Here is a 16104-nt window from a genome sequence, read left to right as displayed (position 1 = left end):
AAAGACACGACCTAAGGCATTATGAAACCACTAAGTTTCTTAAGCAATGGCTTGTAGAGAACTGCTCTAGATGTCAAATATTATAAAATACGACTTTTGATAATATCATACTAAAAGATATACAGTAGGCCCTCCATATCCATGGGTTCCACATGAGCATCTGTGCATTTTGGCACCCTGAAGTGGGAAGACTATCCTTGAACCAGTCTCTCATGGATACTGAGGGATAACTATACTTTAAAGGGAACTACAGTGTTTTACCCCAAAATGTATTAATTTGACACATTTCAAGATGGCTGTTCAGAGGGCCTACAAACAGAAGTAGCCTTGCAAAGCTGTCTTTTGTGGGGAAGATTTGCATCTGTAGAGAAAATCTGCAACGACGCAGCCAGGCTTTCTCTGAGGATTCTCCCCTGTCCAGATCTAGGATAAATTAACCGAGTCTGACACCTTTAAAGGTCTGAAAGAAACATTTGTCATCTGTTCTCTGAAGGCTACTACCTTTGAGGTCTCATGTACATAATAAAACCACTTTTGGCCGGGCGCGGTGGCTCACGCCTGTAATCCTAGCACTTTGGGAGGCCGAGGCAGGTGGATCATGAGGTCAGGAGATCGAGACCATCCTGGCTAACACAGTGAAACCCCGTCTCTACTAAAAATACAAAAAAATTAGCCGGGCGTGGTAGTGGGTGCCTGTAGTCCCAGCTACTGGGGAGGCTGAGGCAGGAGAATGGCGTGAACCCGGGAGGTGGAGCTTGCAGTGAGCCGAGATCACACCACTGTACTCCAGCCTGGGCGACACAGCGAGACCCCATCTCAAAAAACAAAACAAAACAAAACAAAAAAACACTTTTACTGGCCAGGTTGCCTCTCCTCCCCCTCCCATAATCTGTTTTGCCATGCTCCAACCCCTATTGTTTCTGTAACCTCAACATGGTGGACAAGTGACAGCCATCTGGCCATTTATTTTAGTTTTTATATTTTGTAAAACTTCCATGCATGTTAATAAATTTGTATGCCTTTTATTAATTTGCCTTTTGTCAGTTGATCTTTCAGCAAACCTTCAGAGGGCAAAGGGGATGTTTTCCCTTGGCCCCTAAACTTCATCCTCAATACATATTCTTTTTTATTTATTTATTTGAGATGGAGTCTTGCTCTGTAGCCCAGCTGGAGTGCAGTGGCACGATCTTGGCTCACTGCAACCTCTGCCTCCCAGGTTCAAGCAATTCTCCTGCCTCAGCCTCCCGAGTAGCTGGGATTACAGGCGTGCACCACCACGCCCAGCTAATTTTTATATTTTTAGTAGAGATGGGATTTCACCATGTTGGCCAGGATGGTCTCGATCTCTTGCCCTCCTGATCCACCCACCTCGGCTTCCCAAAGTGCTGGTATTACAGGTGTGAGCCACCGCGCCCGGCTTCAATACACATTCTTTAAGCCAATAAAACTATAATAAAGGTATAAAAGTTACCTACCTAGCTCTTTCCTCCACTGGGCTTTTTTTGCTTCCGACGAACTTCTATCACGTTCCCTTTCCCCCAGAGTACTGAATATATCAGCTGGTTTCCATTCATTCTCTCTAAGGTAAAACACAAAAGATAATAGAAACTGTATCATACATTTCTACACAACTGACTCCATAAATATTAAGTAATAAGCTTTTAAATAGCTCTAAGTACTCAGAGTAACTATTTCACATGCAAGTAAAGGAAAAGCAAAACCATATTCCGAAGACGACCACACAATAACAACAGATAGGAGTTACATACATGGCAATTTTTTGCTCACACTGTTTAGATGTCTCCTGATGTTCATTTAAGACAGATTTATTTTCAGCTGGGACAGATGAAACCATTTCAGTTTTTTTGAATAATCCCATAATGTTCTCATCCTTTGGCTGATTAGAAATACTGTTTAAATGTAGACTATATTGACCTAGGAGGTAAAATACATGTTTTAAAATTAACACTAAATTACATCTGTTATAATACTTGGCATAGTGCTATACAGTTCTTACATGTCTTATACATTACTTAAATTAACTCTCAAAACAATCCTTGAGGTAGCCATTAAGTTTCCCTTCCTGTCAAAAAGAAAAAAAGGAAGTAGGGAGTGGTGGCTCACACCTGTAGTCCCAGAACTTTGGAAGGCTGACGTGGGCAGATTGCTTAAGCTCAGGAGTTCGAGATCAGCCTGGGCAACATGACAAAACCCCGTCTCTACAAAAATTACAAAAATTAGGTAGGTGTGGTGGCACATGCCTGTAGTCCTAGCTATTTGGGACGCTGAGGTGGGAGGATGGGTTGAGCCCAAGAGGTGGAGGTTTCAGTGAGCTGAGATTGTGCCACTGCACTCTGCACTCCAGTCTGGGCAGCAGAGCCAGATGTCGTCTCAAAAAAAAAAAAAAAAAACAAAAAACAAAGGAAACTGAAGCCCAGAGGTTAAATGGCTTGCTCATGACCATAGCCATACAATTTCTTTTTTTTCTTTTTTTTTTTTTTAAATTTATTTATTTTTATTGATCATTCTTGGGTGTTTCTCACAGATGGGGATTTGGCAGGGTCATAGGACAATAGTGGAGGGGGAGGGTCAGCAGATAAACAAGTGAACAAAGGTCTCTGGTTTTCCTATGCAGAGGACCCTGCGGCCTTCCGGCCTTCCGTAGTGTTTGTGTCCCTGGGTACTTGAGATTAGGGAGTGGTGATGACTCTTAACGAGCATGCTGCCTTCAAGCATCTGTGCCATACAATTTCTTATATCAAATAACGAAAACAAGCCAGCAACAACAGAAAACAAATCTCCATTTCCTCTTGCCAGCATGCTTTTAAAAATAAAAACTGGCCAGGCATGGTGGCTCACGCCTGTAATCCCAGCACTTTGGGAGGCCAAGGTGGGCGGATCACGAGGTCAGGAGATCGAGACCACCCTGGCGAACACGGTGAAACCCCGTCTCTACTAAAAATACAAAACATTAGCCGGGCGTGGTGGCGGGCGCCTGTAGTCCCAGGTACTTGGGAGGCTGAGGCAGGAGAATGGCGTGAACCTGGGAGGCGGAGCTTGCAGTGAGCCGAGATCGCACCACTGCACTCCAGCCTGAGCGACGCAGCGAGACTCCAGCCTGGGCGACGCAGCAAGACTCCAGCCTGGGCAACCGAGCGAGACTCCGTCTAAAAAAATAATAATAATAAATAAAAAATAAAAATAAAAATTATATGGCTGGGTGCGGTGGCTCATGCCTGTAATCCCAGCACTTCAGTAGGCTGAGGCAGGCGGATCATGAGGTCAGGAGATTGAGATCATCCTGGCTAACACGGTGAAACCCCGTCTCTACTAAAAATACAAAAAAAAAAAAAAAAAAAAAGTTAGCCGGGTGTGGTGGCATGTGCCTGTAGTCCCAGCTACTCGGGAGGCTGAGGCAGGAGAATGGTGTGAACCCGGGAGGCAGAGCTTGCAGTGAGCCGAGATCGTGCCACTGCACTCCAGCCTGGGTGACAAAGCGAGACTCCATCTCAAAAAATAAATAAATAAATAAAATAAAAATTATAACACAAATCACAACCTAAAGGGGAATAAATACAAATATCTTGATAAATACTCATTACCTTGACGTTATTTTTCTTATTTAGCTGTGAAATCAGTGGAAAACCTTTTCATGAATTGTCTCTATGCCCAGCTATAATATCAAAATCAGATGTTTTAGAGGGCTCACAGGCTGGCTCAAAAAAATGTTCTGATTTCTTTTGAATGTGCTAGTTCTCCCAGTGAAGAGAAAGAAATCATGAAAGTCTACGTGATTAGGCAAATTCTGCTTTTAACTTTGTTGATATGATTTCTCGTTATGCCTAATAAGCAGGTTGTTGCTAGAATTTTAGCCTTAAAGACAAAATCCAGCTCCCTCATTTTACCAAGAATAATCTATAACAAGAGAGTAAATAATTCCATCTTGAGTATCACGGGAATATTCAGGAGTTAATGGGTCCCCAAACCATTTGTGGGGCCTCTCCATGTGAACTGTTAATTTTTTATTTATTTCACTATTGCCTAATAAAATTTTAGATATTTCTATTGTCTTCATATTCGCAATTCCTTATCCCAAAGTGGAAATTAGAAGGCTTTTAAAAACACGATACAATGCCAGGACTTGTGAAAGACAAAGCATGTAACACTCTACTGTTCCTTCCAAATCTGTGTTAACCTTGTTTTTTAAAAAAAGTACTGCCATTTCTTAGCATGGAATGAGGAACAGGAAGAGTAAATGCAGTGGCCAGGAAAGCAATGTTTTTCAGTAACTCAAGTCAAATAGTCATAGTAAGGTTTCCTTAATTTTTACTGGAAATACCGTAATTTGTTTTTAAACAATGTTTCATATAACTATTTTAAATATGAGTAAAGCCTCCTATATTCTAAAATAAGTATAATAGTTTTTTGTACTAATATTTTTTCTAAAATCCACAGAAACTAGGTTTCTTAATATTCTGAGCACTAACCTTAAAATATGGCACAACTATAAAAATAATTTTGCATATTAGAGAAAGTCCTCTAAAAGAACAATTATTTTAATAGATTGACAGGTTAAATTAGAGTTTAAGAGTCACAGTTACATAAAACCCAATGAATCTGATATTCTAAAACACATATTGAAAAAATCAAAATTCATGAAAACTTTAGAAAAATCTTACTTTTTGCTTCCTTTCCATTCTCAGTCAGGGAAAGAGATCTATTTCCTTGGTTTACAGTCATCAAAATCTGTTGTAGTTGGTCTTGTGTTAGACACACCAAACTGCTCTTCATGTTTTCAGCTGTGATGTGTTTTTTGTGAGGCTTCTGTTTACCTACTAGAGATGTATTTATGGTGTTTCTAGTCTTCTGCATATTAGGGGTTGCAGGTGAAATCTCTTTCTGGATATGAAGACAGTCTTTATCTATACATTGTTTACATAAATCCTTAGTGGATGAAAAAGTCATTCCATTTTTTTCACCTTTTGCCTGTGATGTTTCTGAACCAACTGGCTTCTTTTGCAAAAGTTTTTCACTCCCAATACAAGTATCTTGTGTTGATTTTAGAATGTGCCCAGTTTTTGTTCTTAAAGGACATTTTGCAATCTTGGCCTTATTTCCCATCTGTTAAAACACCAGAAGCTTATTCTTTATAACTGTCCAAGAAAAATCACCAATTATCTTTATATGATCTGTGATAAATCAGTCCTCTAAACTTTTCTCCATTTTGCTATTTAGGTAATATAACCATAAGAAACTAACTCTTAATACTTGCAAATCTTCATCAACAACTAGAAATTATCTTACTTCAGGAACTTTTATTATAGTTGTTATAGGACATCTCCACTATACTCCAGCTTTGAATCTTATGTCATTAGATTATACCACCTACATTATCTCTTTTTTTTTTTTCAATTAAAAAAAATTTTTTAACTACTTTTTTTTGACACAGCATTTCACTCTGTTGCCCAGGCTGGAGTGCAACAGCACGATCTCAGCTCACTGCAACCTCCACCTCCCCGGTTGAAGCAATTCTCCTGCCTCAGCCACCTGAGTAGCTGGGATTACAGGTGCCCACCACCATGCCTGGCTAGTTTTTGTATTTTTAGTAGGGACGGGGTTTCACCATGTTAGCCGGGCTGGTCTCGAACTCCTGACCTCAGGTGATCCAACTGCCTTGGCCTCCCAAAGAGCTGGGATTACAGGCGTGAGCCACCAAGCCCAGCCATTTTTTATTATTATAAAGACAATGTTCAATGGATTTGTTTAATATCAGCTCACTTCACAATTTATATGGGGCCAGGATCCCAAGGCCAGAACAAATCAGAGAAAAGTAACATTTTAAAATATAAAATGTGGGCCAGGGTGCAATGGCTCATGCCTGTAATCCCAGCACTTTGGGAGGCCGAGGCGAGTGGATTGCCTGAGGTCAGGAGTTCAAGGCCAGCCTGGCCAACAAGGTAAAACACCATCTCTACTGAAAAAAAAAATACAAAAAATTAGCTGGGCGTGGTGGTGGGCTCCTGTAATCCCAGCTACTCGAGGGGCTGAGGCAAGAGAATCGCTTGAACCCAGAAGGCAGAGGTTGCAGTGAACCGAGATCGTGCCACTGCACTCCAGCCTGGGCAACAACAACGAAACTTCATCTCTAAAACAAACAAACAAAATATATATATATAAAATGTGCTACCTAGCACTAATATTACAAATACCTTTTAGTATGTCACTGATTCTCACGTGCAGAGGTACTCATAAAAAATTTTTTATTGTTTTATAGTTCAACTAATCTTTGAGACTATTTTAAGTGTAAGAGTTTCAGAATCCATTATTTTAATAAATTACTTATGATACTGTATTATCTGTACTTTCCCATTTCTCTTCCTATAAACCTAAGAAATTAGGCAAGTAACCAAGTTTACTTCATTACCACAGATTGAAGAAAAATAAAAATGTAGGAGAGGCTGGGCACAGTGGCTCACAGCTATAATCCTAGCACTCTGGGAGGCTGAGGCGGAAGGACTGCTTGAGCCCAGGAGTTTGAGACAAGCCTGGGCAACACAGGAAGACTCCCATCTATACAAAAAATTTTAAACAATTAACTGAGCCTGGTGGTGTGGGCATGCACCTGTAGTCCTAGCTACTTGGGAGGCTGAGGCAGGAGGATCCCTTGAGCCCAGGAGGTCGAGGCTGCAGTGAGCCATAATTGTCCCACTGCACTCCAGCCTGGACAAAGAGAGAGAGCCTGCCTCAAAAAAGAAAAAAAAAAAAAAAAAGAAAAGAAAAATGCACAGATTTTGATAGAATTAGGAAAGCACTTTGACCACATATATGTTAAACTTGATGATAATGAGATAGAGTTCAGCTGTGTTTAAAGAACAAACTATGGAGATTACAATAATTCAACCAGTGGGAAATGGGGGGGAAAAAAAGAGACCTGTAGGTGTTGTAGTAACTCAGGAGCTTACCCCATTAGAAGGAACAAAGAAAAGCACTATGCAGAGATAATTCATGAATAACTTGCAGAAAAGAGAATTCAACATCTAGTGGCAGAACTGTGAAATCTGGGAAACTAAAAAACAAAACAAAAAAGGAAGAAAATACTACCGATTTTGGTGTTTATAGTCTGTGAAGAGCAAAAAAGAAATGAGGAGGATCTCTGTAACCTCTATCAATATGGGAAGAGAAACTTCTTGAAAACAATCAATACAGAAGGGAAACTTAGGTTGCATCAGTATTTTGAAGTCCCAAATGCAATGGGGATAAACCCAAACAATTTGCTTTAAGGCAGTAAACAATTTAGGCTCAACATCAGTTGAGAACACAGTAGTTACTCTTAAAAAAAAAAATTCTAAAACACCTTTAGATAGCTGATAGAATTTTATGATTAAAAGTCTAGTAATCAAAAGTCCAAGACTAGTAACTTTATTATAGGCCTACCAAAAATCCAAGACCAGTAATTCTGTTTATTATAGGCCTATAAAGGGGATCTTCAGATGTTCTGAGTTGGTTAAAATGACAATAAAATGTCTTCACAAATGTGGCTTCTATAACAAATCAGCCTGGAGAAGATAAAAATCAACCATTACAAATAGCTTTTCATCTAGGAACTTGATAAAGGCCACTGTATTTGTGAATGTGTTTCAAATAACAGCAGTTAGTTGCAATTTTTAATAGGGAAAGGGGTAGGAATAACATACAATCTGTAGTCTGTGATTGGGGAGCATACATGGTATATAACTATATGATAGAGAAAGAGAAACAATTTTTATATGTAGTTTGTGGAATTGTTCTGATCATCTTCATCTATTTATTGAGTGATATTTTGGGTACTCCAGCAACTTCTTCACCTTAATTAAACCTGCAAGTAAAGCCATCAAGGGCTTAGAGTTGAAGGGTAAAGTGGTACATCATCCAAACTGGGTTCTATCCACAGACAAGCAAAGACTTTAAGACACTGCAAAGATAAAAGGGGGCTGTAGTAAGTTATGGAAGAGAAGAGAAATTCCTACTGATATTAATCTAAAAATTAAAAAAGAAATAGGTAGCAAGAAGAGAAGAAGTATCAAAACAGTTGGCTTTTTTTGCTTTTGTTTTTTGAGAAGGAATTTCGCTCTGTCCCCCAGGCTGGAGTGCAGTGGTGCGATCTCGGCTCACTACAACCTCCATCTCCAGGGTTCAAGTGATTCTTCTGCCTCAGCCTCCTAAGTAGCTGGGACTAGCGCCACCACATCTAATTTTTGTATTTTTCATAAAGATGGGGTTTCACCATGTTGGCCAGGCTGGCCTTGAACTCCTGACCTCAGGTGATCCACCCACCTTGGCCTCCCAAAGTGCTGGGATTACAGGCATGAGCCACCATGCCCAACCTCAAAAAAAATTTTTAAATGGTAATTCCAGCCTATGCAACATAGTGAGATCCCATCTCTACTAAAAATAAAAAAAATTAGCTGGGCATGGTGGCTCATGCACACGGTCCCAGCTACTCAGGAGGCTGGAGGAGGAAGATCTGCAGCCATGATTATGCCACTACACTCCAACCTGGGTGACAAGAGTGAGACTCTGCCTCAAAAATTAAAATAAACAAAGTGATAATGTATTTTGTAGAAAAAAGCACAATAGATTTCTGATAAGGGAAAATAATTTAAAAGGAAAATTACCCTTAAGCTCAAGTGCAACCTTTTAAGGGAAAATGCTAAATGCATGCTACAATTTGTGAATTAAATTTCCCCTTTGGTGTGGGCAAATGGAATTTGAGTATGAAAAGAAAAAACATTTCTGTTTAAAGTCTGAATATCTATTTTTAAAGATCTCTGGAGTGCATTGTCCAGTACAATCCATTATCCATTAAATTCCATTAAAAATTAAAGGAAATTAGAAATTCAGTTGCTCAGTCATACTAGTTACATTTTAAGGGTTCAATAACTATACATGACTAGTGGCTTCCATATTCGATAATACTGATTTTATTAATGAACACTTCCATTAACACAGATGCTTTACTGAATAGCACTTATCTAGAGAAAGAGGTTCTATTGGGCTAAACCTAAAATGATTCAATTTCTGTGAAAGGACCAATCTGAAAGCAAGAAAATAATAACTCCTCACTATAATTCCAAACCCCTTAGAACACTTGACACTTCCCAGGAATTATTTTCTAACCACTGTAAATAAAACTGCATTTTACATTTGAAAACAGGTCAGGTCAAAGTTATATGGCTTACCTTCACAGAAATTTTTGATTTATGTTCTACAAAAGAAAAAAGAAATTACTAAACTATCCACCAAAAACATACTAAGGTGGTAATGCAAGAAAACTGTAATTAATATTGTTATAAGATTTTAAGCTAGCAACATTATCCTCGAAAGCATAAACTTTAGATCTTGACTAAGTATTTTTTTCTAATCCAGTTCAAGGATTTACTTCTATTTTATTTTTGTTTTTTATCTTTCCAAGGTAAAACTATAAACAGAAAAAAAAATGCGAAGGAGAAGGTACCAAAGTACACTGAGTTTAAAAACGAATACTAAAAGTGACTTTAGCATTTTACTGTGGTCTTACTATAAACTTTTCTCAAATGATACATTCTTTACATGCAAAGAACATAATTACATAAATTTTACTTGTATTATTCATCAGGCAATGAGGATATTTGCTATACGGATATAATGAACACGCAATATACTGGAACATTAAATGTTATGAGTCTGAATACTGACAGTAGTAAGCAGTGTTGTAATCTGATTTTATTTGGCTAGAAGGAAATCTGCAGAAGTTTGAGGAAACAGCTTTTTCCAAAATATCATTTAAATATCACTCTATTACAAGCAAAAAGTCTGTTGAACTAATATAAATTTTATGTATGAATTTAAAAGTTAACATTTCAGATTTCTGTAACACAACATACCATATGGAGACAATATTAGCTTGGTTTTTCCATCCACTAATTCAGTTTCAAGCTTTAAACCATCTCTGTAATAAAAAAAGAAAGTTGTCTCATTTTTAACAAACCGCAACATTTTAAATAACCAGAAATGTTCATTTGAACCTGACAATAAATCCATTATTTTGAATTTATGCAGGAATCTTGTACACATCGAACCAGTGTTTTAATTAAAAACGTTTGCAATCCAAGATAAAACCCACAACTACAGGGGGAAAATTCTTGAAACTCTTCAATACTACAAGCATTGTTATCATTAACCTGAAATCTCATTTTGTTATTGGTAAACTATAAATTAAATTATCATACCACCATTTTTTAATAATGCTGTTACCAAAACTCCTCACATAAGTTAAAGGAGCAAGATATATTTAACCGCCATTCATTAGTTTCATAATGAACTCATGACTAAAACATTCTACGGAGTGCTGGAGCATCGATATGACTACTAACAATGCCATCAAGGTTAGTAACTGCTTGAGCAAAGAGTACCACTTTCAATATTTCAAATAATACATAGTGATATTTAGTATGGTGCTTTATACGTGCATGTCAGAAGCAAAGGCATAAAGTAACAGTAGCCACTGCCAACAAAACTTGAACGTCTGTTAAGGTCCTAAAACTCCACTGAGAACAAAAATGGCAGCCCATACATACAGTCCATAATTCAGAGAGAGAAAATTAAATCCAGCAAGCCAGTCAAGGGAGAGAGAGGCTGGGAAAGGTCTGATTAGGAATGCGAAATTTGCGGTGTTGCTCAGGTAGGGGAAATCAAATTACCTCACCTTAACTATTAAAGGTAAAACACTGGAAAGAATAGGTTTTACGGCTTTCCTTATTGCAGGGTTATGAACAGTTCGTGTTTATGTTGGTGAAACGTCACCAAGAAAGAAAAGAGCTTCAATGGTAAAGTACCTTCAATGACGCACTGCACTGTAATCTCCTTAAGGGACACACTATCTTATTTATTTCCATATCCCCAGATTCTAAAACATAATAACATTTGCTGAACGATGTGTAGTTAGGTCTGAGTTTGGTGGCTTCTCATCTTCTCAAAATATCAAACTTGCGAGTGATGAAGACCATGCACCAGCCCTTTTTATTTATTCACCCCTACTTAAGGAGCGCCTACTAGGTGTTAGGCACTGGTACTACATCGATTTCTTGAGAAGCCTGGTTCCCCGCCTCGTGGGCCTAAAACGAATTTGGGGGTTCCAACATTCTGCAAGACTCCAAAAACAAGGTGGCGAAGAACCCGGGGCATGGGCCAGGAGTCCTCCCCAGGAGCCGCCACGCTTCCTCTAACTGTCTCGTCATTTCTCTCCTTTCCTCCTCACCTCTCTTCCCTCCTCATCCTGAGGTAAATAAGGGACCGAAAGGGGATCACTGGCAGTTTTAATGCGAGTCATTAAGTGAAAACGTAAGGTCTGTGGAGTCGCTAAGGGCCGACCCATCTACCTCGATCTTCTACCCGAGAACTGGGCTCTGCCCCTCTCGGCGGCGCAGGTTGGGAACGTTCTCCAATAAAGACTCCAAGGGACAACCCAGACACACATGCCTCCCTCTCCGCTGACGACCACCTTCCTTACCCCAGCTTACCCCTGCTTACCCCAAGTTCATGGCCTGACCTCGCACTCTCTCCACAGAACGCTCAAGCCCCTTGTGTACGTCGGTTGCCGCGGCCGCTCAGCAAGCGCTACGCCAATTGGATATAGGGGTGCCGGCGAGCTGAGCAAGTGGACCAATCACGGTGGGGCATGCTGGCGGGTGTGCTGAGCTGGGCCAGGGCTCCCGCGGCGACGGTTGCGTATGCCGTTTGTGCCCCGTTTGTGCCCCGTTTGTGCCGTTTGTTCCCCTACGCACAGCGGAATTTGGCCTGACCCGGCTTATGAGTCTAAAGCTTCGGTGGCGGAGACCTGCGCTTCTCGCAATTGTAGCCTTCCAAAGCGCGTGCGCGCGCGCGCACACACACACACACACACACACACACACACACACCCCTTTTTGGGGTCACCATTTGCAAGTAAGTTACAGACATTGTAACACTTAACCCTTTAACATTGCAGCATGTATCTCCTCACCATTTGCAAGTAAGTTACAGACATTGTAACACTTAACCCTTTAACATTGCAGCATGTATCTCCTAAGAATAGATGTTCTGCTATATAACCGCAGTACAATTATTATACCTAAGATCATTAATTTCATAATAATTCCCTTCCCGATTTAATTTCCCCCACTTGTCCTAAGAATATCTTATAGGCATTTTATTTAGAAAGCAAGAGCCAATCGCGCCACTGCATTCCAGCAGCTTGGGCGACAGAGTGAGACTCCGTCTCAAAAAAAAAAAAAAAAAAAAAAGCAAGAGCCGATCAAGGATCACACATTACATTTGGTTGTTAAGTATCTTTGCACACACTCTTTCCAGACAAAAACAATGAAAGGTATTAATTATTAAATGCCTGACAAACCTTTACTTTTTTATTTTTTATTGTTGTAATATGTGTGTTAAAATTTGCTATTTTTAGCCATTTTCAAGTGACAATTCCATGACACAATGTTGTGGAATACGCCAGTATATTTTTCCAAAAGCTTTTTAATACCCCCAAATAAAAATTCTGTACCCATTAAGCAACAACTTCCCATTCTCCTCTCCCCTCAATCCTAAGAAACCTCTAATCTTATTTCTGTCTCTAGGAATTTGCCTATTATAGACACTTCATGTCATATAAGTGGAATCATACAATATTTGTCCTTTTGTGTCTTCTCTCAAGTAGCATAATGTATTCAAGGTGCATCCATGTTGTAGGATGTATCAGAGCTTCATATCTGTTTATGATTGAATAGTATTCCATTCTATGTATATATATACCACAATTCGTTTACTCATTCATCCATTAATAGACATTTGGGTTGTTTCCATCTTTTAGTTATTGTGAGTAATGCTGTAGTGAACACTGATGTACAAGTATCTGTTTGAATCCCTATTTTCAATTTTCTTGGTATACACCTAAGAGTGGAATTGCTGGGTCACATGGTAATTCTATGGTTAACTTTTCGAGAAACTGCCAAACTGTTTTCATAACAGTTGCAGCATCTTACATTTCTGCCAGCAATGTATATGAGGTTCTAATTTCTTCACCCCAACACTTGCTTTTTCTTTTTCTTTTCTTTCTTTCTTTTTTTTTTTTTTTAGAGACAGGGTTTTGCTCTGTCACCCAGGCTGCCTACATTGGTACGATCATAACACTGTAACCTCGAACTCCTGGTCTTAAATGATCCTCCTGTCTCAGCCTCCCAAGTAGCTAGGGCTACAGGCATGCACCACTACGCCTGGTTAATTTTTAAAAATTTTTTTGTAGAGACAGAGTCTGTTTACGTTGCCCAGGCTGGTCTCAAACTCCTGGCCTCAAGCAGTCCTCCCACCTCAGACTCCCAAAGTCCTGGGATTATAGGCGTGAGCCTGTAGCCAGAATGATTTCTAAAATGTGAATCTGCTTAATTCACTCTGCTTCTTAAAATCTCTCAATATAGGAGAACGTCCTTAACTTGATAAGCAATATCTACAAAAAAATCTTCTAGAGACCGGGCGTGGTGGCTCATGCCTGTAATTGCAGCACTTTGGAAGGCCAAGGCAGGAGGATTGCTTGAGTGTAGGAGTTCGAGACCAGCCTGGGCAACATGGTGAGACCCTATCTCTATTTTTTAAAAAAATCCTGTAGAGCCCAATATCACACTTAACAGTGAAAAAGTGCAAGCTTTTCCACTGAGATTGGGAACAAGAGCAAGGCAAGAATGTCTCTTCTTATCACTGCTTTTCAACATCACACTGGAAGTCTGAGCTAATCCTAAGACTTAGCCTTAGTCCTAGCTAAGACAAGAAAAAGAAATCAGTATACAGACTGGGAAGAAAGAAATAAAACTTTGTTTGCAGATGACATGATTGTCTATGTAGAAAATCTGAAAGAAGCCACAAAAAATCCTCCTGGAATTAATAAGTGAGTATAGTGGCATTGCAGAATGCAAGGTTAATACACAAAAGCCAATTGCTTTCCTGTATGTCAGCAATGAACAAATAGAAGCTGAAAATAAAAACACGATACTGCCCAGGTGCGGTGGCTCACGCCTATAATCCCAGCACTTTGGGAGGCTGAGGCGGGCGGATCACGAGGTCAGGAGATCGAGACTGTCCTGGCTAACACGGTGAAACCCCGTCTCTACTAAAAATACAAAAAATTAGCTGCGTGTGGTTGCAGACGCCTGTAGTCCCAGCTACTCAGGAGGCTGAGGCGGGAGAATGGCCTGAACCCGGGAGGTGGAGCTTGCAGTGAGCCGAGATCGCACCACTGCACTCCAGCCTGGGCAACAGAGAGAGACTCCGTCTCAAAAACAAACAAACAAACAAACAATACTATTCACATTAGCATCCCATCAAATCAAATGCTTAGGTATAGATCTAACAATATATGTATAAAATCTATATGAGGAAAATTACAAAACTCTGATGAAAGAAATCAAAGAACTAAATAAATGGAGAGATATTCTGTGTTTATAGATTGGAAGACTCAATATTGTCAAGGTGTCAGTTCTTCCCAACTTGATCTATAGATTCAACACTATGCCAATCAAAATCCCAGCAAGTTATTTTGTGGATATCAACAAACCGAATCTAAAGTTTATATGGAGAGACAAAAGACCCAGAACAGCGAAAACAATATTGAAGATGAACAAAGTCAGAAGACTGACACTACCCGACATCAAGACTTACTATAAAGCTACAGTAATTAAAACAGTGTAGTATTAGTGAAAGAATAAACAAATAGATAAATAATAAAATAGAGTGCCTAGAAATAGACCCACATAAATAGTCAACCGGTCTTTGACAAAGGAGTAAAGGCAAAACAAAGGAGAAAAGATTATCTTTCAACAAATGGTGCTGGAACAATTGGATATCCACATGCAAAAATATTAGTCTGGCCCAAACCTTGCATTCTTCACAAAAATGAACTCAACATAGAACAGAGTCCTAAATGTAAAATGCAGAACTGTATAACTCCTAGAAGAAAACATAGGAGAAAATCTAGATGACTTTGGGTTTGATGATAACTTTTTTTTAACAAGCCCACAGCTAACATCATATGATGATAACTGTTTAGATGCAACACCAAAGGCATGATCCATCAAAGAAAGAATTGATAAGCTGGACTTCATTAAAATCAAAATTTTCCATTTTGTAAAAGACACCGATAAGAGAAAGAAAAGATAAGCCACATTCTAAGAGAGAATATTTGCCAAAGACATATCAGATAAAGGACTGTTATTCAAAATATAAGAAAAGATCTTTAAACTCAACAATAAGGACATAAACAACCCAATTTTAAAAATGAGCCAAAGACCTTGATGAATGCCTCACCTAAAAAGATGCTGAATACAGATGGCAAATAACCATATGCAAGATGCTATATGTCATATGTCATCAGGAAATGCAAAATAAGACAACAATGAAATACTATTACACACCTATTAGAATGGTCAAACTCTAGATCACTGATAACACAAAGTGCTGGTGAGGATGCAATCTCATTCATTGTTGGTGAGAATGCAAAATGGTGTAGCCACTTGGAAGACATCTTGGTGATTTTCTTTTAGTTTTTTGTTTTTGTTGTTGAGACAGGGTCTCACTGTGTTGTCCAGGCTGGAGTGCAGTAGCGTGATTTTGGCCCACTGCAGTCTTGACCTGCTAGGCTCAAGAAATCCTCCCACCTCAGCCTCCTGAGTAGCTAGGACTACAGGCGTGTGCCACCATGCCTAGCTAATTTTTGTATTTTTTTGTGGAGATGGGCTTTTGCCATGTTGCCAAAGCTGATCTTGAACTCCTGAGCTCAAGGGATCCACCTGCCTCGGCCTTCCAAAGTGCTGGAATTATAGGCGTGTGCCACTGTACCTGGCATTTGTGGTTTCTTACAGAACTAAACATATTCCTACCATGTGCGTGACCCAGCAATTGCATTATTTGGTATTTATCCAAAGGCGTTGAAAACGTATGTCCACAGGAAAACCTACACATGGATGTTTATAGCAGCTTTATTCATAGTTGTCAAAACTTGAAAACAACCAGGATGTCCTTCAGTAGGTGAATGCATAAACTGTGGCACATCCTGACAAT

General features: G+C 39.4%; 1 protein-coding gene across 15 annotated transcripts in view; it reads right to left on the bottom strand.

Moving 5' to 3' along the window:
• The window catches only part of CCDC66 (coiled-coil domain containing 66), a 53223-nt gene extending 41392 nt beyond the window's left edge, over positions 1 to 11831 (bottom strand). For 2 of the 15 annotated variants that reach the window (XM_008972063.4, XM_034956700.3), the window contains exons 1-6: positions 11548 to 11830; positions 9903 to 9967; positions 9219 to 9244; positions 4680 to 5121; positions 1770 to 1935; positions 1476 to 1579 (exon numbers count right to left, since the gene is read on the bottom strand). In XM_008972063.4, the coding sequence (XP_008970311.3) occupies positions 1476 to 1579; positions 1770 to 1935; positions 4680 to 5121; positions 9219 to 9244; positions 9903 to 9967; positions 11548 to 11558 (814 nt within the window). In that variant the 5' untranslated portion in view covers positions 11559 to 11830. Of the gene's footprint in view, positions 1 to 1475; positions 1580 to 1769; positions 1936 to 4679; positions 5122 to 9218; positions 9245 to 9902; positions 9968 to 11547 lie in introns of those variants that run through there. The other 13 variants (XM_055110964.2, XM_055110966.2, XM_063602457.1 and 10 more) reach the window with 12 other exon arrangements.
• Positions 11832 to 16104: the final 4273 nt, after the last annotated feature.

The sequence above is a fragment of the Pan paniscus genome, chromosome 2 (assembly GCF_029289425.2).
Source record: "Pan paniscus chromosome 2, NHGRI_mPanPan1-v2.0_pri, whole genome shotgun sequence".
NCBI classification, from domain to species: Eukaryota; Metazoa; Chordata; class Mammalia; order Primates; family Hominidae; genus Pan; species Pan paniscus.
Note: the sequence above shows the minus strand (reverse complement) of the source record. Positions and strands in the feature narration are given on the sequence as shown.